Source organism: Simochromis diagramma, unplaced genomic scaffold (assembly GCF_900408965.1).
Source record: "Simochromis diagramma unplaced genomic scaffold, fSimDia1.1 OVJJ01000618.1, whole genome shotgun sequence".
Lineage (NCBI taxonomy): Eukaryota > Metazoa > Chordata > Actinopteri > Cichliformes > Cichlidae > Simochromis > Simochromis diagramma.
Window position 1 is genome coordinate 8863315 of NW_024387423.1, and position 25571 is coordinate 8888885.

General features: G+C 40.3%; 2 protein-coding genes across 6 annotated transcripts in view; both read right to left on the bottom strand.

Annotated features, from left to right (window-relative positions):
- Window positions 1-466: 466 nt before the first annotated feature.
- On the bottom strand, window positions 467-14971 carry LOC120722333 (myelin basic protein-like). 5 transcript variants are annotated; one of them, XM_040013310.1, is made up of 7 exons: window positions 14823-14971; window positions 8409-8513; window positions 7705-7731; window positions 7073-7102; window positions 5314-5397; window positions 5171-5189; window positions 467-1881 (listed from the first exon to the last, which is right to left on the bottom strand). In XM_040013310.1, the coding sequence occupies exons 1-6, from the start codon at window positions 14940-14942 to the stop codon at window positions 5187-5189; spliced, it is 369 nt and encodes a 122-aa protein (XP_039869244.1). In that variant the 5' UTR covers window positions 14943-14971; the 3' UTR covers window positions 467-1881; window positions 5171-5186. The 5 variants fall into 5 exon arrangements, with proteins under 5 accessions (XP_039869244.1, XP_039869247.1, XP_039869243.1 ...); XM_040013313.1 differs by lacking the exon at window positions 7073-7102; XM_040013309.1 differs by lacking the exon at window positions 5171-5189 and having other exon boundaries at window positions 831-1881.
- Window positions 14972-14973: 2 nt separating this feature from the next.
- The window catches only part of mbpb (myelin basic protein b), a 45071-nt gene continuing 34473 nt past the window's right edge, over window positions 14974-25571 (bottom strand). The window contains exon 4 of the mRNA XM_040013314.1: window positions 14974-15366. Within this exon, the coding sequence (XP_039869248.1) occupies window positions 15077-15366 (290 nt within the window). The 3' untranslated portion in view covers window positions 14974-15076. The remainder of the gene's footprint in view (window positions 15367-25571) is intronic.

The following is a 25571-nucleotide window of genomic DNA, read 5'->3' on the forward strand; positions in this document are numbered from 1 at the left end:
TGATTCACTTTTGAATAACCACTCCAAAATGACGTGGAAAAGGAAGAGAAAAACATGTTTGGAGGGCCGTGTTTATCTTTAATTATGAAAGCTGTGGTAAAAAGAATTTCACATGTATCCTCTTGGGGGAAATGCATTCATACTTTCAATGCTCCAGCAAGCTTTTGTACTTCAGTAATTTCAGCATGACATGAAACTGCATATACTCTGTGTGATTACACATGTGCTAGAATAGCGAGCAGGTACTCCATCTGCTCCGGTCATGAGCTCGGAAAGCTTGGCCCAAATAGTGATTACCGAGTGAAGCATGAATTTAGGCTTAATGGGGGAAAAAAAGACTGGCATGTCCTTGTTTGGTGTGACCTTGTTACATCACTTTGTTTCACTGTTTTTTGTTGTTTTGTTTTTTTTAAAAGATACATCATTTGCTGCTCTAGACAAAAAGACACAATGCAGTCAGTAGAGCTGGTTTTATATATTTATATATATATAGATATATATATTTTTAAATGTTTTATTCTCAGTTAAGTGGCAGGTCATGTTTTATTACACATACAGGAATGAGGAGGAAGTTTACATTCATTCTCAGGGTCCTTTCAGAACAAAGAAAAACAACACAGCTCTCAGAAGGCTCAAGCAAACAGGGGGCGGGTGGAGATGCTGCAGATCACACGTGGCTGCTTTTGGAAGATGGATGGAACAGCACAAAACTGGTGCTGCTGAGCTTCTTCTTCTTTTTCTTGTTTGTTTTTTTACAGAAAACTCACAAATTGTCAAAAAGAACAAAAACACCTCATAATGTGTCATTACAAAGTTAGTTACAGAGCACCTTTTTGAAATTGTGTGTTTTTTATTATCCACATGAAGGAAAAACAGCACATTGTATTTGGTAGTCAGGAGGAAAGGCACTTATTGTTGAGCTTTTTTTTTTTTTAATGAATTCAGTTTACAGTATCTGTGCCAAACAGGAGACAGAAGCAATGAGATGAGGAGACTTACAGTACACTAAAGCATTGAAGAAAGGTCTGAATGTGGCATCGTGATTCAGATTCAAGGTTTTAAAAAAGGTGGAAAACTGCACTGTTATGTGTGGACAGGTAGATTAGTCATTATCTCATAGACTGAAAAAGACTACAGGAGAAACTCAATTTAGAAAATTTAGAAACTTTTACAACAAAACTCCAGATTCAGCCTTAGGTCCTATGATGACAAACGCAGATCAACGTACATGTAGGACAGGACGCTTAACTTAAGTGACGTAGACAGCGTGACGAGACAGAAAACCGCTCTTTTCTAAAACAGAAGTCACCCGGTCTTTTCACCCGATCGGCAGACGGCAATGACGGTCAAGTCAGTCGGACTTGCACCGGCCCTAACCTTCAGCTCTCCGGGTCTGCTTCAGTTTTAGCCACCTTGTGTTAGAAAGAAATACATGGAGACATCCACAGAAACCCAAATACACGTGTATATATAGAGGGGTGGGGGCGTTCAGGCTGCACATGTGAGCGGCTTCGGGATCAACTTCGGCAAACGGTTCACACCGGTGATGATGACTGCATAGACTTAGCACAATGCAATGCAGGGAAAGGAGGGAGGAGACAGATTGTGTCGCTATCTACCAGCCAAAAGAGTGTTTGGGGCGGTGGGGGGGTGGGGTGGAAAGAAATGAGGGATTTAGTGAGCATTACAGTGTTAACAGAGATGGAAGGGAAGGTGAGTCTAAGGGATGACTAAGATTTCCTCGTTTTCTTCCTCTTTTTTTTTTTTTTTTTTTTTTTTTTTTAAACACCCCCCCGTGCTCTTGAACGTCTTCCGTCGTGCTGTTGGAAGGGGCTGTACAGATGGACCTCAGCGTTTGGCTGGAGAAGCACTCCTGCTTCCCTGCATAAGACAAGACACATGATGAAAATGTGCACATGACATGTCGGCTTCAGCACTAAAAGAGAGCCCTCCGGTCATTTTGCACAGAGTGTAATTACAGTATTCACTTAAGCACTTTGCAGACAAATCCACGAATAGATCATTCAGCTAATAACTTCTGAATGAAAAAAAACAGCCTTCACTGTGAATGACGGTCATTATAAACCATCAGCCTTGTGAAAAGATAAGCTGCCCAGATAAGTTGCTGTTTCTCTTTTGAATACATGATTTCATCAGCTTTCCCATTAAGCCTGAAATTGACACACATTGATGAATTAACCAACCTTCAGGCTTTTTATCTCCCATACGTTCTCAAACTGAACAATGACCTTAACATTTGCTTGAAAATCTTATTAGCTAAAGTTAAAGTCATAAGCAATGTGTTAAGACCAATGTGTCACCCACCTGCATCTGGAAAACAAACTTCAATACAAGAGCAGTAAATTTACGTCAGTGTAATGAGTAATATCACAAACTAACCACCTCCTCTGGCCAGTTTCAATTCATTTTTTATATAAATGCATTTATATAACAATGTAGCTGAAATATGTAACTGTTTCCATGGTGTAAGGAGCTTGGAAAGAAAAGCGTCTGGACTTCTTTAAGCTGCTTGAAGACGTTTCACCTCTCATCCGAGAAGCTTCTTCAGTTCTAGGGTCAAATGGTGGAGAGTCACAGATTTAAGCCCAGTGGATTTCAGACCCAGCAACACGCTCAGACAAAAACTGGTTCATCCGAAAGACAAAACTCCAAAACACAGACTTAACAATGTGGTGTATGCTGTACAGTGCAGCGAGGAATGCCCAGACCTCTACATTGGAGAGACCAAACAGCCACTTCACAAGCGTATGGCACAACACAGAAGAGCCACCTCCACAGGACAAGACTCAGCAGTCCATCTGCATCTAAAGGTCAAAGGTCACTCTTTCAAGGATGCCAATGTTCACATTTTGGACAGAGAGGATAGATGGTTTGAAGGAGGAGTGAAATAAGCCATCTATGTCCACTGTGAGCGACCATCTTTGAACAGAGGCGGTGGTTTACGACAGCAACTGTCTGCCATCTATAATCCAGTTTTGAGATCCCTCCCCAGACGCCTTAACGCCCACTCACACCCTGGGCTATCTGACCTCAGGAAATCACATGATAGGGTGGGGCCAGGTTTCATAATGAGCTCACCTGAAACCCTGGCTGATTGTGACCCACACCCGTTTTCATGCCTTGGCTCATGTGATTAGGTAGAGGATCATCAGGGGGTCCTTTGTCCCTCTTTGGGGGGAAACTCCCACTGGGTTTAAATCTGGGACTCTCCACCATTTGACCTTAGAACTGAAGAAGCTTCTCGGATGAGAGGTGAAACGTCTTCAAGCAACTTAAAGAAGTCCAGACGCTCCTTAGACTACGATGACCTGGATGACTGAGAACCTTCGCAGAGATACTGTTTCCATGAAAAAAAAAAAAGGATTTAGAATTATGAGAAAGTGTGTCAGAATCTAATATATTTAAGCAATGTTGTGCAATATGGCAAAACTTCTGATGCTGAAGTAAAAGTGATTCTGCAAGTGACAGATGTGAGTTTCAAAATGACACAAAGTAAAAAAAAAATGTGTGAACGCAAAACAGAATTGTAAGAAAATGAAACAAAACTAGGGAAAAAGTCTGTGAAAGGTATCAGAAATGTAGTCAGAGTTTGTAAAAGCTGGGGCTCATCCAGCACAGAGGAAACATGAGAGCAGGATAGGTTGAAGATCGTTGGCCAGTTGCAAATACATTTGCTTTGTCATCTTCAGAGCAAAGATTTCCAGTCACCCATTGATTTTCATCCCAAAAAGAGTCCAGAGCAGACAGGCTGCTTTTATCTCAGAGCTCTCTCTTTACAGACTTTATTGAATTTTTTATTTTTTTTCCTGTCTCACTTGTTCTTGTTTGTGCCTGCTACTCTGCCAGAAAAAGCAAGCAGAGCAAAAGGCATAAAGATTATTCAAATGAGACAAATCTTTACAGACTGCAGTAGGAGATAATCCTGCAATGTACAAGGCTTTTTATTCATAAAACAGCGGCTGCTGACTGCTCTAGCCATTTCACGTGAAACTCGATATCTGTCCCGAAAGGGAGCGATGGTGTTCGGACTTAAAAATGAACAGAGACAACATGTGAAAACCTAATTAAAAATGAAAAAAAAGACTTTATCTTACTTCCATGTGGGTCTTGCTGACATTTTTGTGTAGAAATGCTGCTGTGACAGCACTAAGTCAACACTAATCAGCCTTATTAGGAAGATTCAAATGGAGCGTCCCAGGAGTGCGTCGCCTCTTGAGCTGTTTACACTCTTGTAGCTCACTGACAACAATTTAGCACTACAGACGGGGATGCTGCCCAGGGGAAATTTGAATATCTCTCTACCATCAGTAATCGCTAAGCTAAATAACAATCTCAGGTACAGTCAGAGTGGCTGGCTAATTAAATCCTGTCAGGAAATAACTAGCGGAGCATGAAGACTCACACTCCTCTTCAAGACGCACCAAAACAAATCTGGTTATTAGGAACTGCTTTGGAGGGGCTGTGAAGGCAGCAATGTGAAGCTGATGGTGAAAATATAAATGATGGTGAATATAAAATTTTTAACATAACAGAAACATGCAATCATCCAGTGCTAATCTATGGGATACGCATTAGTACAGACTTGGAACATTATTGCTGTCTGTCTATGTGATATTCATTTAAATTTTCTCAGCTTCTTTATTATTTTTGCATCAGTTCTCTCATCTGTTTGTAAATTACCTGCGTCTTAAACACCAGAGAATCACACAATAAAACACATTAACAGATGGAGGCAGCGGGAGATCAGCAGCTCCTGTGTTGCTCCTATATTTTGGCTGCTAATGTGTTTTTTGTGCCAGTTAATACATTCCCGAACACAAAAAAAGAACTAAACTAAACACTGTATTGCTTGTCACATGATTAATGTCAGACCTTATTTTGTAACAGCATAAAAAAGGGGTTATATTATAAGCATTAGAAATAGTCCCAGCGAACCCTCATCAAAAGTGGATCTTCTGCATGATTATATCAGCGCTGGTGTAAAGCTTGTAGCGTGCACGATGAACAACTTTGTGTCTAAAAGCCTCTTATTATTCTGCTGCTGCCTGCTTTAGCAATGACATTACAATGGCTTCTAAGCATATCAATGCTGAGCAAACGAGCAGCGACTCAAACTCAAGTATCCCTCCACCAAGTATCGGTTACTCACTCTGCTGCTGATATTATCACTGTGGCAAAGAAGAAGACAAGGCACGGAGAGGGATTAGGGAGAATAATTTTCTGTTTGCATTACTAGTGAAGAAAATCAGCATGAAGAAACAGAGAAAACAGTGTGATTTTATTTATTTTTACCATTTTGAAGATCCTAGTCAGGGTGCCTTTGCCGTCCCCTGCACTGGCCTTCTTGCCTTTAGCAGACTGTGACTTCTGGGGGCCCTGGCAGTGGGAGAGAAGAATTAAAGTGTGTTAAAGGACTCTGCAGAAAGCTCAGCCATCTCTTAATCCTCTGATAGAGAGCCCTGAAGAAATTTCCAGCCCAGCATATGACAATGATAAATTCAGAGTTACAAGGGATGGCTTTCTTCGTGACAGATTGGTGTGGTTTTCCAAAAATCGTGTAAATGTTTGCTGAATATGCTGCAATCCGCTGGTGAGGTTTTCATCCAATTATTTGAATTATGCATAAAACCATCAAGCAGCAAATCCAGTTTTTGCTGATTATTTGAATGTCATTTCTTCTGTTTGATAAATAGAAGAGGACCATTCGTATTATCATAGGTGTTGACATTTAAAACTGCCCTGCATTGATGGATCGGTGTGCCTTTTAAAAACACCCCAAGTGCTGATTGTTAATCAGCATAATCAGTGTTTCAATCTGGTAATATTTCAGACACTAGGATGAAAGTCCTTGGACATTCTTTTCAAGTAGGTGTAAAAATGTAATCAACCCAACATACTGAGGACTGCTCTGAGAAAAGCAGTTAGGGACCGTCTGAAAATTACAGCAGGGAGCTGAGCTTAAATTAGGCTGTCCTCGCAACACATTCAAATCCTTTTACTCCATTGCCTTTATTCATGTACCACCCTTATGACACTTGACACATGATAAAAACAAAAACAAGGGCTTTTTCTAAAAGTGTAATTAAGCACTTTATTAGGTGCACCTTGCTACCAATAGTCAGGCAGTTTGTGGTGTTTAAACCAGGGGTCTCGAACACCAGGCCTTGAAGGCTGGTGGGCTGCAGGTTTTAGATGTCAGCACACCTGAATCAAATGATTAGTTCATTATCAGGCCTCTAGAGAACTTCAGGACATGTTGAGGAGGTAATTCAGCCATTTAAATCAGCTCTGTTGGATCAAGGACACATCTAAAACCTGCAGGACACAAGCCAGCGAGGCCTGGTTCGAGACCCCTGGTTTAAACAATGCCCAGTTGGTACTAAAGGGCCCAAAATGCACCAAGAAAATATTCCTCACATCATTAGACCATCACAAGCCCGAACCAGTTTTAGGCGTGCCTAATAATGTAGCTGGTGAGTATACTTGTGTAATAAATAACTATTTAAACAAATTTGAATACTCGTCTACCTCGGGTCCAAAGAACAACTTCATTCTCTCCCTTGCCAGTAATTTCTGCAGAGCCCCTAAGCAAGTCTGCTTTTTCACTTTTACCCACAGTCATCCTGCTGCTGCTTCACATACATGATGGAGACATTAAATTAAATGCTTGCCAAATGAAGCAGAAGGCGGCCTCGCTTCAGTCGTTCTCAAAGTAATTTCTGAAATGCAACAAGGATGATGAAGAGGAGTAGGCCTGTGTTATCATGGATGCACAATATGCGCACATGATGTGGATGAGTCGGGCTGCGAGGTCACCAAATGGAACTGATATACTTTGAAAATGGACTTAAGTCAAGGAAGGAAATGAGGGCATTATCGCTGATGTATGGACAGATTATGAAGGCTTAAGTGGATGATGGAGAGTAAATGGAAAGAGAGCCACAGGCATCATGCTGAAGGCAGTTTGAGAAGATGAACTCAGCTTCCTTCAAGTTTAATTAGGCATGATACCTCCATTTGGATTTTTTTTTTTGTGTTTTAAACCACCTACCAGGCCTATCTTGGCTGCTAGTCCTCTCCACTGGGTGTGTAGAGAAGCGAAAGACAAAGACAAGAGATAGGAGAGAGAGGAGACAAATAGCAAAAAAAGGGTGTCTTACTCAGTGCAAAGGTGGGATGGGAAGGAGAGGAGGCAGGTAGGAGAGTCCATCCAGAGGGAAGGAGGGGAGTCACAGGGTCACAGAGGGGAAGGCAGGTGCACAGGAGGTGCAAAGGGAGGTAGAGGAAGGAGGAGCAAGGCAGATGCTCACATCGAAAAGAGCACAAATTTAGTGACATTTAGCAAGGAAAGCATTGCCCACAAAGCATAAAGCTGCACATATATGTTCCCCAAGGCTGTTTCTGCACATTTACACATCTCATCTGTATTTACTGTTTCAACTGATGCTCAACGAGCTGACCTTTACTACCTGAAACTGATTCTATTAGAAAACAATAAATAAAACATTACATTTTAAAAAAATGTACCTTTATTCAGTGTCTTTAGACCTTATGATACACCATAAAGATACACCATCCATCCTCTTAACTGCTTATGCACATTAGGGTCTGTAGCCTATCGCAGCTGTCATTTCGAATCAAACATAAATGCAGAATCCTTTTAACAAAGTAAGAAAGACTCACCCTAGACTTGGGAGGGGCAGGGGACACCTGAAGAAGAGTTAATGACAGAAGGTAAGAAGGTTTTCACAGAGCGGTGGCCTGTTCCCGCCACTTGAATCGTTCATCACGTATAACGGCGAGCATATTAACGTCGACCTCAGCAAATGAGACAGTTCCAATTAAATAAACAGATCTTGTGACTACAAAATGCCATAATTGATAAAAAGGCGAATAGCCAATAAGAATTGGCACTTTATGTCGCGAGATGCTAAACGCACAATCTGGTCCACCAACCAGCAGCTGGCACTGTTCGATAAGTCCCACAATGGGGTGCAGTTAACTGCAAGAACTTCTATTAAAGGCGATTACTTTGATTACTTTTAGGCGATTATCTTGATTTACTTTCTGTATCATACAAGTCCCTAAATCAAAGCGGGGTTTTCTCATGACATTTTCAACACCACCACTTCTGCAGTGTCATCAAATCGCCGCAAGGACTCAACTTTGTTTGACTCAACGTTATTTGACTCATTCTTCATGACGCAGGCGGAAAAGGCTTTTAGTTAGAGACCAAAGGAAGTAATAGGAGAGTAAAGACACAAATACTGAATAACAATGGAAGAAAAGCCCACGCTGACAAAAAACATGTCTGACTCAATGTGAAATGTCTGGTGTGAGAGGATATGAGTGTTTCTAAGGTACAGTTCACTTTAGGGATTACTCACAATCGTGCGGAAGAAATGGACCACGGCGTTCTCGGCCCCGCGCTTACGTGGGGAAGTTGCAGAAGCTTTCTGAGGGCCCGGGGAGAGAGCGCCTCGGAAAGAGCCCTGGAAAAAAAAGGGAAGGAAGCATAACAGTAATATGGCTTCACTGACCTTTACTCAGTGTCGCTAATAGTAAATGTCAGCAAGGTTGGGATTTCATGAATCTCTAATTTAGCCAATTGAAAATAATGTCACATATGGTGTTAACTACCTGAAACATGACTAATTTTAGTTTTAATTTTAGAGTGTTTCATAATGGACAGTGCTACTGCATCAAGGTGTGAATGTCTTCACTCCTGAAAGTCGTGGTGTATTCAGAAGTGGCTGATGACATCATTTTGCAAAATCGTTGCACGTCACCTCATAACCTTTAGGGGCAAAACCTCTAGCCACAAGCTATTCAAAACAAAAATGGTACAAATGAGCTGTTGGAGTTGTCTGTGTTCTCCTGTCAAAGGGTTGATGTCAAAAATAAAGAGTAATTATCATCCCAAAGTAGAATTAAATGCAGCTAATTGCTTTAAAGTCATGCTTTAAAGGGTACATCGAGGTGACTTTTTATGCCTGTGTGAGAACTGCGGTGCATTTAAAATATTTAACTGATGGAAACATCACGGGGACACAAAAAGGTGGCAGGTGAAATGCATAAAACTAACACAAATAGCGGCAATAAGCAGCAACCCAGAGAAAAAGGAACAAAATTCATTTCCACCTACTCACTGTGTGCTAATGTTAGTGCGTTCATCAGTTTCAGTGACCCCACTAATGTAACAGGAAAACCTGTGTGTGTGTGTGTGTGTGTGGGAGAGGAGGATTCACATCCATTACCTCACATCAAAGAACCTTAAGGTAACCAAAGGGGGAAAACTTTACTGCCAACACCATTACGCAATCTGAGAGCCATCTGGTGTCACACACACTAACTTTAATGGGTTTTGTTAAAAAAAAAAAAAAAAAAAAGAAAGAAAAAATGTAAAATTACAATAAAAACTTCCCAGAAACAGGGACGCCCTGTTTTCTTCTTGCATTTCCTCAGTGATGTCTTTGTGTGCTCTCTGCTGCTTCAATGCTGACCCTTTAATGCTTATGTGTGAGTGGAGGTGTGAATGAAAAAAGTTGAGGAATTCGAGTGATCTCAGTGACTGAGAGGAGAAGAAAAAGTAAAAATTGGCAGGATTTTTGTTGCTATATCCTCATTTTCTGTCAGTTGCCCCCTTTGAGGAGAGTAAATCTTTTTCCTTTTGTTTTCTCTGTTTTGCTCTCTTCTATTTTCTTTATCATTTGGTGAAACATGTGCATAATAACTTCTGTAACTGCTCCTGTGAGTGCTTCATCTACATTTCAAATGAATATTACACATTAGTTTTGAGAAGACAAAAAAAACAAAAAAACAAAAAACAGGGGGCGGGGTCGTCCATTAGTGCCTCTCCTGCTGTTAATGGAGCCATTCGGCTCTTGAGCAAATGATATGGAGGCATTAAAACCAAGTTTCTGCAGTGGTTCTGTTCAGCTTCTGGAACTACTTTTTAAACTTAATTGGCATCTGAAAGAGAGGGCGGTTGCAATCACTGATAGCTTCATGTCTGAAGAGAAACGACATCAAGCAGGTGTGACGGAGTTTTTTTGGATTTGTGTGCTGCTTTCATTTAAGTGTCTGCTAAAGTTCCTTGAGATTTTAGCTCTTTGTGCCAGCCACTTTTCATGTTAAATACCTACATGTTTTTCTATTTCCATTCCTTAATTGAGACTGCACTGAGCTGCCATTATTGTTTTAATGAAATAGTTTGACATTTGTCAAATATACTCATGTTTATTTGTCGAGTCTTCAGAGCTCTAATTCATGCTAACTATGGCGATGTAGTTAAGAGACTACTAGCTTAGCACAAAGACTACCATGACAGTTTGAGGGCTACAACAACTGTTTACTTGAGTTTTCAGTTTTGTTAGCTGGGCTAACATTATGTAAATTCAACCGTAAATTTTCATCTCTTTTGTAGCCTCTTCACCAGTCTACAACCATGCAATTTTGGCTCCCCCTTACCGGTTTTGTAGTGACTAAGCAAGGCAGCCATTTATGCAGCAGAAGCAGGTCGATGTTAGCCCGTTAGCTAGCAGCAAACCTAGCTTAATCCTGCAATAAAGTGGTCACTTGTCAAGAGCTTCATTACTTCTTTACGTTTTGTCATTATTGCCTATCCTGCCTTTAATAAGACTTACAAATATTCTATAATAGACTGTCTTTTTTTACCTATGAAATTATAAATGTGACTGGCACCTTACAAGATAACTGGTTACCATATCAAAACTAACCATATCAACAATAAAGTTAATATTTGGTTATTTGTAATTTGTAACTTACAAATTGTATTTTCTTTTTAAATTGTCAAACCACTGTGGTTATCACTTAGTACTCCGTGTAGCCTATGCAGTTTTTTTTTCCTTTTTGTAGAGCAACCAAAGTTGCAAGTAGCGTAGCATTCATTTGAATGTGGTTCCAAGTTTTGGGGAACATTTATTATTCATTTTAAATTCCAATAATTTTCAGTATTACTATAATTTCACCACAATTAAAATTATAACCCACTTGTTTTTTAACTTGGTGGAGGTAAGAGCTGGAGGTAAACCAGCTACAGTAGCTACTACTAACAAAAAAAAACAAACCCAAAACAGAAAAAACACATTTTTAAAGTCAAAATTACTTGTATTCAATAATCATTAGTCATAGTCAATAATACCAATTAATAGCAATACAAGACAATTTGTTTTTGTTTGTTTTAATTGAAACATCTTCAGTCCTTCCTCCCACCTCATGCTTTTCCACACACACACACTTCCATTATTAGATTGATTATATTTGCTAAGTGGTGCATAACCCAAACACACAGAGGAAACACTTGAAATGCTTGTACATTTCGCCCCCCGCCGTCCAATCTCCTCAAAAGACAGCATTTGTTTTTAGTCTGCAGTAAGTTACTGTGCCACAGTGGCCGACTTGTTTCTTGGTCTTATAGTGCTGAACATAAACTTCTGTTTTCAATCAGCTTTAGGTAATCACTGAACTCAGCTCTGTTGTATTATGTTTTCATTTCATCTTCAGACTCAAACAAACAATTCAATCCAGTCATCCATTACTTAGCTCCAAATAGAAATAAAACGTAGATCAGCTTTCCAATAACGCCTCATATTTATATGACTGACTGAACAGTGAAATATAGTATCTTGTCTTCTGGCTCAGCCTTTACAACCAAAAAGTATAGTTTAACATGATTTTTTCACCCTTATTTCCCCTCTGATCTGCAGTAAATACGAGTTAAACAGTTGTTAGAGCAGTTAAAATAATTTATTGCACTTAGAACTAGAAAGAGACATTGAGCCAAACACAGTTAAAACAAAAACAATGAGAGCACTGATGTTGTTAAAGAGTTTTAATCAAGCAAATATCCAAAAAGCTTAAACAGGATCAGGTTAGGAACAGATCACCGGTCACAGCAGATACAGTTATTACAAAGGCATTACACAGCAGTGGATTATTGCTGGACCACTGTTGTTTTAAATAAAATCTCAGACTGGATCACGGATCACATGAGAACCTGAGGTGAGCAAAGCAATGAGACAGGGGGTCGCAGAGCCCCTCTCCCCCATCCCAAGACACTGGCATTTAAGAGTCCTCAAAACATTGGGCTCCAACTGTGAGCTGTCCTGTAAAAAGCCTGACACTACTCCTGCACTAGAATATGACTCACTGTGCATGCCATTCAGAAAATTAGGAGGCAAATTAAGACTTCATAATTATTCTCAGTTCTTTATGAGTCTTCATTTCTGCTTGAATAGCTAATGCTCATGCAAACGTAATTTTCTCTCCAATTAGCACATCATTATCCCTGTTTGAAATAATCAAATCCTGTTACTATTCAGATGCAGATTAACTGCAGCTGTATTGTGTCCTAAGACCTGAGTTTGTTTTTTATGGCGTCTTCTCACAACTTTAGACTGCTTGGGGACGGTCTTTATATCTTCTCAAAGCCCCGACTCAGGTTTAGATTGAAAAATATGTAAATAAATCAGACAGAAAGAACATTAATAAGCACGAGGGATCAGTGTGCAATAGACTCCACATCTGCCGGTATGAAAACAATTCAACTCTACTGAAATAAGCATGCATATTCACAATCCAACGAGAAACACTGAGACAATCTGTCTTACTAATACTGCAGCCCGCAAGTCAAAGTATGCATCAGGAACGTCTGTGGTGAATCTGTGCACACAGACTAGATACTGAGATTCAAAAATATCTGTCTTTAAGAGGAAATCTTTCTGGAAAAATAAATGTTTGCAGCCAAAAATTAGTGCAGGTTTTTTTTTTTTTTTTTTTTTCCTGTATTGTTTGTTTTGCTAGAGGCAACAGAGGTGAGACCAACCTGTCATTTACTTGAGATGTGAGCACTCGTTCATTTGAAGGCAAATCCTCGGTGAACACATAAATATATATTTATAGTTTGTCTTTTGTAGACTCGCCATCAATACGAGAAACAAGATACAATTTCATGGCCACGGCAAGAATGAGAGAAATCAAACAAACACGGCAGCGAATTAAGAGCTGACGTTACATGAACGCTTCATAATTTGTTCTGTCGACACGTTTCCTGATTTTTTTTTCCAAAGTAAAACAATGTCTGATCAGCTGAACAGGCTAGAAAAAAAAAACAAAAAACTGTGACATATTTTTATATATATATATATAAAAAACCCATTTTATCCTGAATCTTACACTGAAAAAAAATTTCATGGCTGGCATAAGGCAAAGGGAAAAATGCATATTTTCAGGCTGTTCAATGATTTCTCTGCAATTATTATGTGCCAAAGCACTCTGATTAGCACTCTGCGGGGTTAGAAGAGCTTTACAAAAGGAAAAAGCATACAATCAGAGAGATATTGTTGCCCACAGGAATAAGCTCGCCATACCATATGATTCCTTTCAAACTATTATCATGTTTTCAGACAGCTGTCACAGCGAGTAGACGTGACTCGTGATGGAGCATACAGATCAAGCGCACTTCCATTTCTTCTTTCTCAGAGAACAACATTGCAGGCTCAGCTTGCTGCAGTAGCATAATCAAGACAAGCAGATATACTCAGCGCTGTGTGGTAAACTCTCTGCGCTCATAAACCAGATTAGGTGCTGAAGCTTGAAATTCTCTATTTCGTCACCACCTCCAGAGGGCATCGCTGAATGGACCGAAAGCGAGTGGAGCCGGCTGAGCTGTGGCAACGCTGCCAAGACTGGTGCCAGGAGAATAAATGGAACATTTGCTATCAGAAATGTTCAGACTATTGGCAGACACTATAGCAACATATATAAAACAATGTTTTGTTTTTTAAAAAAAAAAAAAAAAAAAAAAAAAAAAAGGGGGGATTTTCTTTCTCTCTTTCTTCTTAATTTTTTGAACAAAGTGGGCCTCACAGGAATACTGTTAAAGATTTGCTACTGTTCATAAAGGAGGTCATCTCGACAACATCGCAGTACATGGTTATTAGAAAGCAGCGCAGGCTCAGATGCTTCATAATCGCTCGCCTGCCAGACAAGCCTGTTCTTTCTTAACAGGATGCAGACTTGTATATTCCCAAACCTGGGATGATATTAAGCTCCTACACTAATATACTTATTTATATGCTAATACACTGTACATGTACTACTTGTTTGATCAGTTGTAGCATCATTTCATCCTCAACTTTCAAAGTGACTTAGACTGTGGCAACGTGCAAACAGTAGTGAAGTACCTCCTGTGGCTCGTTTATCAAATTACAGCTTCAAATTTTTTTTTATTTTTATTTTTTTTAAACATATAAGGAGGTGAATTTCCCAGCTTATCATCACCATCATTGCAAAAAGTACCTGAACTGAGCTGTTCTCCAGTTTGACAAACGTTCCAATTAACAACAAGCTTAATGACAGCAACATGTGAAACACTATAACGTTACATCTAGAGATATTAGATCTGACTGAAGAGGAAAATGCTATTAATGTCAGTACCATTCAAATAAACAGAATAAAGAAATATTCTTAAATGGGTCAAAATCACAGCGTCTTTAGAATTAAAACAAAAAAACAAAACGAAGAAAATAACCCCCGCCCAAAGTCATTTATCCAGTGTCGATTCAGGATCAGCCAGTTAATGTGAATCGCATGACAATGTCAGACTTTGGTTTAACATAAAATCAACAGTAAAACCAACACTATTATACATGACAGATATCTGACAACAGATTCTAACAATGTGTGTTAGTGAATCACAAGTAACAAGTGGTTCTGGGAGCCACTCTGCAGAACAAACTAAGGTACATAAGAAGGACTGAATCTCTTTGTTTCCTCACCTTGCCCTTCCTCTTCTTGTCCCCTCCAAAGAACTTTCCAATCTGATCCAGGAGGCCGGGGTTCTTCTTCCTCCGACCCAGGCCGAAGGCGGCCTGTGCAGAGCTGCTTGCGGATGCCATGGTTGTATTAGCAGTTGGTATTACGCTTGTGTTTGTCAAATGTGGGGTTCTTGCGTCTCTCTTAAATGAGAGCTGCCAGAGGAGGAAAAAGAAAAAAATAGAGGAAAGGGAGGGGAGGAAAAAAAAAAGCTAGCCTAATCTAGGTCCTGTTCTTGGCTCTCCGACCCGCACTCTGAAGCCGCTCCGCTGTGCTCCTGGATGGTCTGCAGCTCGTCCGATTCGGAGGGTCGGTCTTTGAAGGTGTTGTCCTCTCGGCCCGGGGCATCTCGGGAGAAGAGGCGGACCAGGTGGGGGCGTGGTGTGGCAGCGTCAGGGTCAGCTGTGCTGGCGGGGCTCCAACACTGGTGGGGGTCTGTGGAGTCAGTCACCGCTGGCTTCTCCGAGACGCAGCCATTGTTCTGGTTCGCATCTGCCTCACTCAGGCCTGCGCGAGAAACAACAAGGGTCATCTATGGGCTTGGGCCTGCATGGCACACAACAAACCCAGAGCAGCACAATGGCTTCTTTTGATGAGAGCAGGGCCTTCCTGCTGCAGCGAAGACCAACAGAGCTAATACAATTTACATGTTAGCTGCAATGAAACCAACCAGTGAGCTGGAAAAGGTGTGAATGAGACATGAGTAACTGAAAAATGTTCAGTAAGTTAACTACTCCCTTCTCAGGGGCTCTTACCACATTGTGGGCTCTACTTGTGTGCTGTAGTAGGTGGGATCACTAGTTTTGACTCAAACACAAGTAATTAGACTCTTGATTTTTTTTTTTTTTTTTTTTTTGCAATAATTCAACTATTTCACTTTACAAGAGCAGTTTTAAAACAATCACTCTGAAACTCGACAATGGCAACAGATTATCTTCCCATCGTGGCACTTTTTCGCTTCAAATCAGGGGCGGCTCTATGGGGGGCAAGGGGGGGAGCAATTCCCCCCCCCCCCCCGCTGTAGAGCCTGCCCCCCCCACACACTCTCTGAATCGTCCACTCTAACAGCTATCCGTTAAACTGGCCAGCTCCCACAGCAGAGGACATCCAGTGCATTCCTCCGTCCAAAACAATACGCACACTGTACTGACAGAAATGGTGTAGCACTACACCAGAGAATCTGCATGCTAATGCTGGCTGAAACAGTGGTCTTTTGTCACAGCTGCATAGTTATTAGAAATAAACAAAGGGCCCAGTGTCACTAAAATAACTCCTATAAGTATGGATTTTCAGCCCGATGCACGGTGACACTTATCTGATTTAGGACCCGAGAGCTACCAGGCTGCTGGCTGTGGGTATAGAGCAAGTTTGGATCTAGTCTATGCAGAAGTTAAGCTTTGATTTACCACAATTTTAGGTGGAATTACTTCTACAGAAACACATCCAATGAGTCTTCTTTTCTTCTGGAAGATTTACATCTCGTGAATCACTTAAAGATCAATTGAAAGATGGGTCATTCCATCATCCATTATTCCGCCTATTTTAACAAGCCAATACTCAGACATTTATTGATGTATCCGTCCAAAATTACAGATCCTGATTAATTATAATGGTAACAAAGACCAGTGAAAATATCAGGATTTTATCTTTATTAGTTTAAAAAAAAAAAAAAAGTATATTCACATTCAAACATCGTCTCAGATCTCAGAAAAAAAGTGAAAGGGGTACATTTTGTTCTTACTTACGGCTTTTAAGACAGACTGACACATAATGATGATGAGCCTCTCACCCAGCTTTTTAAAGACAAAACATAAATGCCTATACACACTGCTTTTGATTGTGTCTGTCCAAAAGGTTTTGCAATAAAAGTCTCACATCACCATAGAGAAAGAAAGAAGCTGTTTTTTTTTTTTCTTTTTGTTTTTTTTTTTTTTTTAAAAAACACCACCATTTCTAAAATGACGTTTAAAGTGCCTTATTAAAAAGATCTAATAATGCAGGTATTTTGCTACCATTGCTGCTTTTTCATCACTTATTCAATCCCAATACTTTCAGGTTGCCCAGTTACCTCTAATACCATTGCAATTTAATGCCAGGAAAGGTGTGAGAGCCTCTGAAGAAAGCCATATCCTTTAAAAGGCCATTTTGAGAAAGCAAGGCCCTGTAATCTAATAAAAATCTTTCAGGCATAACATTTGCTTTAAGGCAGGTGAGACATCCAGTTCAAAGACATCTTATAAAGAGTTTATATTAGCTACAGAAATACTTACGAATAAATAAAATGTGCAAAAAAGGTCTAGTCAAATACGATGCAGCTCATATTAAAGCCAAAATTGCCACAACAACCTATTCACTCTCATTTTTTCCTTAGAAAAAAAAACAAAAAAAACAAAACAAAAACAAACAAAAACAAAACAGGCTGCTTTAAGTTGTAGTCCTAGCACTGATCCAGTTCACCACCAAATTGGTTTGAGGCCAATAGCATCGAGGCCTCGGTATTGTGCTGTTACTACAGTTCGTTCACATATGCAGCCAATAGTAAGGCTCAGTGTAACTCTGTGTTTGAGGTGCTGTATTGATCTGTGGCATTTCCAAAGGAAAGTCTTATTCATCTCATTTGCTTGAAGCACCAAATACATACTGCACTATCACAAAAAATGATTTTTAGATTGTTTTTAGATTCTTATCTACAACAAGAATACCATCAGGCATCCATTTGATGGCCTTCAAATTCTGCAGCATTGCAATGACCTGAAAGTTAGAGCCAGATACCATAAGAAATTTCCTCACAGACATGAGCAATAAGCAACAACAAGCCCCGGGTGCTGGAGTAGTGCTATATATGATGGATGTAGCCACTTATGCCATACATTGGCTTTTTGACTTAGTTTCACATTTTGTTCTTTTTTTCCCTGTCCATTTTTAAACCTAATGGTAGCGGTGGGAGATATATCGAATATACTCGATGTATTGCGAATTTTTCCACGTGTGATGGTTAAAATGGCTTTAGCGTAACCATCGAGTATAAATTGCCATGGAAATATTGAGCTGTTTGCATCTAATTCACTGAGTTTTCTTTCCCCAACATCCAGCGAATGCATCCCAACTCTAAAATTTTCTACCTAGCATATAAACACATACTGAGCATGCATGTTTATAATCTACCAGATAGGAAAAAAATATGGCGACAGCGGGAGTTTCAGACGAGCGAGGGAATGAGACCCTCTGTTGTTTGGATTTCACAAGAGGGGAACAAAATATTATATAATCACACAAAGCAGGGATAGTATATTAAAATGCTCAACAGGTTTTGTGGTATCAGTTATTGCACAGAAAACTGCAGAATTAATAAGACAATTATTATTATTATTATTATTATTATTTTTTTTAGTGGTCTGCCCATGAGGCCTTTTAGATTTCCATCATCTGCTGCTTTTTTCCTCAGCACAGTGGTGCTGGCATCACCTAACACAATACCAAGAAAATACAAATTACACTGTGAATAATATCCTGGTGTGCAGTAACTGCAGGCAATAACATGCCAGCATAGTATTGACTACATGTTCATCTTATATTACCAGAAATAAGGTTGCATGCTTGTGAGTAAGAGCTTAATTAGTGAACTCCGTGTGTGTGCTTATGACAGCTGGATAGTACACATGTGGGCAACTGACGGGGCTGTTGATCAATGCTGATGACTCCGAGATTACTGAACCAATATGTTGGCATTTGAAGCAAATCTGGACTCACTCAACAAACCATACTCCGGTGGACAAACAAACCCCCTCCTCCCTAACATGCAGACATATCATCAGCTGCCTAATGATGAAGGGTAGAAGATGACAAAGTGACGTGAACCCATTTGTTTAAGTCCTAAACTGTGAAAATGTTATTGTTACCGTTCAATGATCGATCATCGTCACCTTTAAGTGGTTCTATTGGATCTCTTATGAGATGAGGCTGTTTTGTGTCCATTACCATTCTGCGTACAGTGGAGCAGACTGCCATCTGTGTTTTTGATCTACCTTAGTCTTCTATTTGATCAAACAACAGCCGAGGCAAAAAGCCATCAATTGTGATTGTGACCTGCTGCTTTCATTTTGTCTACTGCTTATTTTGCATCCTATTATCATTTGTCTATAAAAAATTAAACTGCTGAAAGAGTCTTTCTGAAAGATTACCAGATTGCTTTGGACACACGGTTTTAGCTCAATGAACAAAACATGCTGAGAGTGAAATTAGATGGAAGATTTTGATTTAAAATCCCCCAAATTCATATTAAGTTGTCAAATTTAATTGGGAGAAGAAACAGGACACTATCCTGCTGTATAACTACTTGCACAACAGTGGCCCATGGAACTGCAATTAAAGTAATAGAACAAGCTCAGAATCCCAGGTAATGAAGCTGGGAAGACAAGATGTCCTTGTTAGCTAGCTTGTCAAATATCTGTGTTCTCGCACAGATTTTCGGTAACTTTTCTGCGACATGTTCACTGATAATTCCTTGCTGCTGTCAAGAAGTATTACGTTCAGCTCGCACAGTACTTCTAAACAAGCTGAACTGCAGGTAAATGCTTTGAAGGCCTCTAGTTTCAGCTGCTAGGTCACTGACGGCTGAGCGACAGCGTGAACTCTGACGTTTTAGCGAATCCCAGGCTCTTCATCTAAATACAGAATGACTTGTTTCTTCCAGGATTCAATCTACCCTTTAATAGCATTTTCCGGGAGTCAGTGACTCAATCAACACCTAAGAAATATCCTTCAAACACCTCGCCAATTCCATTGATTGCAACTGTCTGTGCCGCTCAGTCTGACAACTAGTTTGATTTGAAGTCACAGAAAAGTTGGAGCAACAAAGTGCTTCTTTTCATTTTTGAAGAGAAGAGAATCAAGCAATTCATGTCATAGTTTCTCCCCCATGTAGTCTTTGACTATATTACAAACTTTTTATCCAGCTGCGTGGCTACACCTGAGACGACACGACATACATGAGACACACAAGTTGTAAACAACACTAAGGGCCAATTATCCAGCAGACTGATGTATAGCAGGGTGGAGAGAAGCAAGCATCTGCTGAAAGCGTGCTCACTTCACCATGTTGGCTTTTTTCATAAATACTGGATTTATTCATGGTTTGAAGACGGGAGATAATGAGAACTCCTCAAGCCCTACCATCAATGCTTCTGCCGAGGGCTCCTTAAACCATCGCAGAGGAACCAGTGAGTAATGTCAGACTGCTGTGCATGCTCTTTCAAACATATCACTCTAGGTTTTTGCTATTTTTGTGCATGAAGAGATGCTCGTCTTATTCAAAATAAACTTTTCATCTTTAGATATGTCATCTTTAATACTTCTCCACACCAGCTTCAAGATATCCCGATGAAAATTTAGGTGACAAAAGTGCCTAGATGGGCGGGTAATGCTGGTGAAGTTACAGGTGTGCCTTCCCACCTTTGAAATCTCTGATTATTGTGACAAGAACAATTGCCATCACCACCTCTGCCTCCTGCAGGATCTACATTCAGTAGTGAGGTAAAGACAACTGGCCTGTCTGATCTGTTCAATGAAGAAATTCAGCACCGTGCAAGAGGCGAAATTTCAGCATCTAGAAGGAGGAAGGCATGCAGGGAGTGGGCCTCAATCTCCTCATTTTTCCTCCTCTTCCTCAGTGTGAAGAGGATGTGCAGCCAAGCATCTGGGACAAGAACAAGGACTGTGGTGGGACTGAGGCACGGGAAGCATTCCTCTGAAAAAACATCCATCGCTATGTGGCCCCGGACCAACCCTCCTACCCAGGGGCAAAAATCTATCTGCTGCTGCATTGATGGTGGATCTGAAGCACCCACAAGCTAAGAGCGGGAAAAAAAGACGTCCTCTGTCTCTGTAACCCCCGCTGGCATTCAGGGCGTTAGTCCTCCAGAGATTTCCCTAGCAGAGATAAGCAGTAGAACCATTCCCTGATTATCCAAGCCATGTTCATGACTTCCGAACTTCACTTGAAACAGTGATTTTAAATGGAAAAGAACTTCATCCTGGGGAAACAATGCACATTGCTGTTAAGCTCGAGTGATTATAAATCAACATGAGATATAGCCTACTGTCTTTCTGTTTGGTTTTAATCTGAAAAATCCAAAGAGTGAGGACCCACCACAGTTGGATTTGTGTTTGCTATGCATGATGCAAGGCACCATTATGCACATAGCAGTGTCACAGCTGCTGCTTTTATTCAAGCAGCTGTAAGGCTGACCTTGAAGTGCTTCAATGCTTTGTCATTACCAACAGCATAGAGGAGATCGGGCTTTCGCAGTAGCAGCACCCAGACTCTGGAATAATCTGCCAGAGGAGATTCATACTTCAGAGTCTATTCAGTCTTTTAAATTGCATCTTAAAACTCACTTTTTTTTACTTTGGCTTTTAATTCAAGTTCAGTATGAGTACCATCAGGCCTGTTAATGTTTTTTAATTGTTAATTAATTGAGTCTCTATTTTTTTCTCGTGTTTTTAACCGATCGTGAAGCACTTTGGTCAACTCTGTTTTTCAATGTGCTATACAAATAAACTTTTAATTGAACAGCTCCTCACAATGACTTGTTTCTGACAAACAGGGACAATTTTCTCCTTGTTTTCTTGACATTAGGATGAAATTTTCTCATATAATTAATTATCTGATTTTGTTTTGATGAAAAACCCACACATTCTGCACTGTATGGTGAATGGACTGGTTTTTGTACAGCGCTTCTCTACTCTACTTGATCAAGAAGTGCTTTTTACTACATGGCTCATTCACACACATTCAATCACTTTTCCTACACCAGTGTCTTAAAGCTAACACTCAGACACTCACACTCCAGTGAACACATAGGGAGCAACTCAGGTTTCAGTGTTTTGCCCAAGGATACTTTGGGATGTAGACTGAAACATCCAGGAATTAAACCACCAACCACTTACTGGAGGCAGTCCCTAAAAGTCATACATGCAAATGTTAAAAACGAGCCTTTCTATAATGTTAACATGTTTCCACAAATGTTTTCGCTGTCTCTAGATACTTCCCTTTCATTTCAGCTGTAGTGAAACTATTGCTTTTTATATATCTCAACTGTTTAAGTTATATTACAGCTTAAAGTTATGATTGCGTCCTAAAAGAGACTCAAAAGAGCTGTTTAGCTTCTTTAGGCCCATTTTTGCCATCCAAAGTTATCATCACGTTTAACACCAAACTCAACACTAAATCTTATAATCTTAGGTTGAACATCATGTTAAAAGTTTGGTCACATACAGCTCACAAACCAAAATAAATCTGGCAACAACCATGCCAAATTAAAGTGTATTGAGTGTGCACTTAGCTGTAGCATTTAAAAATTCAAATCGCAGTAAACTCATGTGAAGCCTGGTGTTTTGATAAAGAACTATATCTGCCATGCCAGACGTGTTTGTGGAGGATGAGGTTTTCCCTGGCAGCCACTATGAATGGCTGTCTCTAGTATGACAGAGGGCCAGCACACAGAGCAGCTCAACATGGGTTGATGCCATCAGCATAGTGCTCAGGGACATTTCCTCACCCATGGAGAGGCCAAAACACATTTATAGATACACACATTTCAGCAAGGGAGTGAGCATGACTAATGTCCCGGACTCATAAGCCAGCTGGATGCTTAAGGCTTGAGATGAGACATTACACTCCAAAAACAAACCTGAGACAAACCTCAAACAAACAGGACCGACATACTCTGAAACACTCTGCTCTGCCGAGCGCCCAAGACCTCAAAATCCAAATGTCACCATAATGAAGATGAACTCTATGTGTGGAAGAGCACCAGTGCTAGTTTTTATGCACCTGAAAGCATTTTCAGTATTTTTATACAGAATATGTTGCTAAAAATAACCACAGTAGACTAAATGGAACAGAAGGTTATGAATCCTATATAAGCCATCACCAGTGCTGATACTATGATATCAGTTTTCTCCTTTCTCTCACAGCAGAACTATTTTCTTTAGATAGATAGGAAGATACACAGATAGATAGACCTGCTGTAAGGATTTCTTAAACTAGATCTAAAAGAAAGTCCTGGCTTACCCCCAAAAGGCTTTTTCTAGTTCAGGTAGTTCAGACAGTCTGTATGAGAAAAAGACATCTTACAGTGAAATAACTGCAGTTTCTTACATTAAAATAAAGCAGACTGTTCCCAACACAGTTTAGATCAGGGGTGGGGAACTCCAGGCCTCAAGGGCCGGTGTCCTGCAGGTTTTAGATAGCACCCTTGGTCAACTGACTAGTTCATTACCAAGCCTCTGGAGAACTTCAAGACATGTTGAGGAGGTAATTTAGCCATTTAAATCAGCTGTGTTGGATCAAGGACGCCTATAAAACCTGCAGGACACCCTTGAGGCCTGGAGTTCCCCACCCCTGGTTTAGATCATAGGCTACAAATCTGAAATATCACACTTTGCATCGAATTTCCACAACCATCTCCAGAGTTTACAGAGAAAGTTACACTATAAGAACACTGACCAATGTTCGGATGGTTTCTTCCAGCAGTATAAAGCATCATGTCATAAAGCTCAAGTCATCTCAAACTGGTTTCTTGAACATGGCAATGTACTCGAATGGTCTTCACAGTCACCAGATTTCAATTCAGCACAGCACCTTTGCAACTCTGTGACACCAACATGTCAATATCGACCAAAATCTCTGATAAATAAGGCAGAAGTGGGCCCAACTGCGTAATACCAAGGTGTGCATAATAAAGTATCCAGGGAGCGTGTGGGGGTGATTTAGGATAAGAAAAAAAATCCTAGAGCTGTAAACCAATCTAAAGTGTGATTATCTACTGTATTAGAATAGAGCATTTGATTTACTTCTGGAAGTTACAGTGCTTGTGTCTTGCATGGAGGAGGTTCAGCAAACAGCTTAGAGAAGCAATAAAAAAGCAGATCATAAAAAAAGCACTACACAAACAACATTTGGCAGTGATTAGAGCTGCACACAACCACATATTGCAGGCAGTGAACTATGAATTCAAATGCGTCTCTAGCGGCACTTAAGGACCACTTGATCAGCTGTGCATTTAATGTGATGAACCCACCTTAGATTAAAATGCATTTGTTTTGTTTTTTTTATACAAACCCATCATGACCACTACAGAAAAACACTTGAAACACCCCTCTCAGTCAGGATTACCATACAGACATGCAGAACCTGCATGTCTGCCTGTTCTCCAAGAGTAAAGACTCTAGATAATCTTGTCTGACATCTGGGACACAGTAGCAAGAGTAGTACCTTTGTACTGTCATGTTACCCATCTATCCCCTCCCTTTGGACTCTTGTAGCCTCAGAACCACACACACACACACACACACACACACACACACACACACACACACACACACTAATTCAGTAATTGTCCTGCCAGATGACCGAGACAAGATGACGTGGTCTCCTGAACTCATGGCCACAATGAGGCACAATTTCTTCACGCACAAAGATGAAGAATACACAGGGAGCTGGTTCAGAGGCTGCATGCAGAAGGTCATGAATACAGCTGCATAAACACAGGCACATTTAGAGCAGCAACAGCGCGGCTTTTAAATTTCCGAGTAATTAATTCATCAACCGGAGAAGAAAAGAAAAGGGGGAACTGCAAAAGTAAAAAGAGGTCAGAAAAAGGAAATGCAAGGTGAAGGAGGACAGAAAAGGAGACTCTGAACAATGGTGTCAAACCAAAGAACACTAGTCCAGTGATGCTGCCCTTTAACAATCAGAGCTTTTGAGGGTGGAGGGAGGGGAGAGGAGGTGCTTCACATCGGCGGTGCCAGGGCCCGTACCAGCTAGAGTCAGCCTCCGCCACGGAGACAAATGACTGAGCCACTGCACTTTTATACATGTGCGACTGGCAAATCCACAGAGGAGCACCAAACATATTGTCAATACTGCGCTGTATGCACAGTCAGCAGTGCTTACACAATCTCAGTGACAACATGCCATGTGTGCGCATCACAGAAGACTAAATCCAACATGCAAAAATTAGGTTAAATTTGAGTTGCTCACACTCACCTCAAGTTTGACTATAGCCTCCATTATCACAGGGATCAGTACAGGCACATTAAGATATTCACTTATCCATAGTGATGATGTCACTATGAGGTCAAAGAGAAGCGTGGCATCTGGCAGAGTGACACACAATACTCGCACTGCAAGTTGTTGATGTAATATTGATGAGAAAAGTCATGAATAGAGAGCCCTAGATACATGAATTTTAATGTTTTATGCCCGTTTTCATTTTTAATGTCTATTGCATAAGCTGATACACTCACGGAAAGCTAAGAATCTCTAGCAGGCCAAATGTGAAGTATTTTTTCCAGTAACTTCAAAGCAACGAGCTGAAACATTAATTTTTATTTATGGAAGTTGTAACATGCTGCACAATTTGTTAAAGAGAAGTCGCTCAACGTTGATGCTATTTGTAACTATAGGAGGTGTCTCGGTTCATTTATTCTCCTCTCTCATTCTCAGATAAATAAATTATTAAATAAATTTGTTTCCAGCAAACAGCGAAGCCAGCCGATTAAAGAAGATATATAGTGATAACTGAAGAAAGCAGAGGGAGCTTTGTGGGTCAGCTGAAGGGCATGTCAGTAAATGAAAAGCCAGCTGTGTACATCACACACAACGCCGCATTAACTCCACCCAGAGACTAAATCAGATATTAAATATG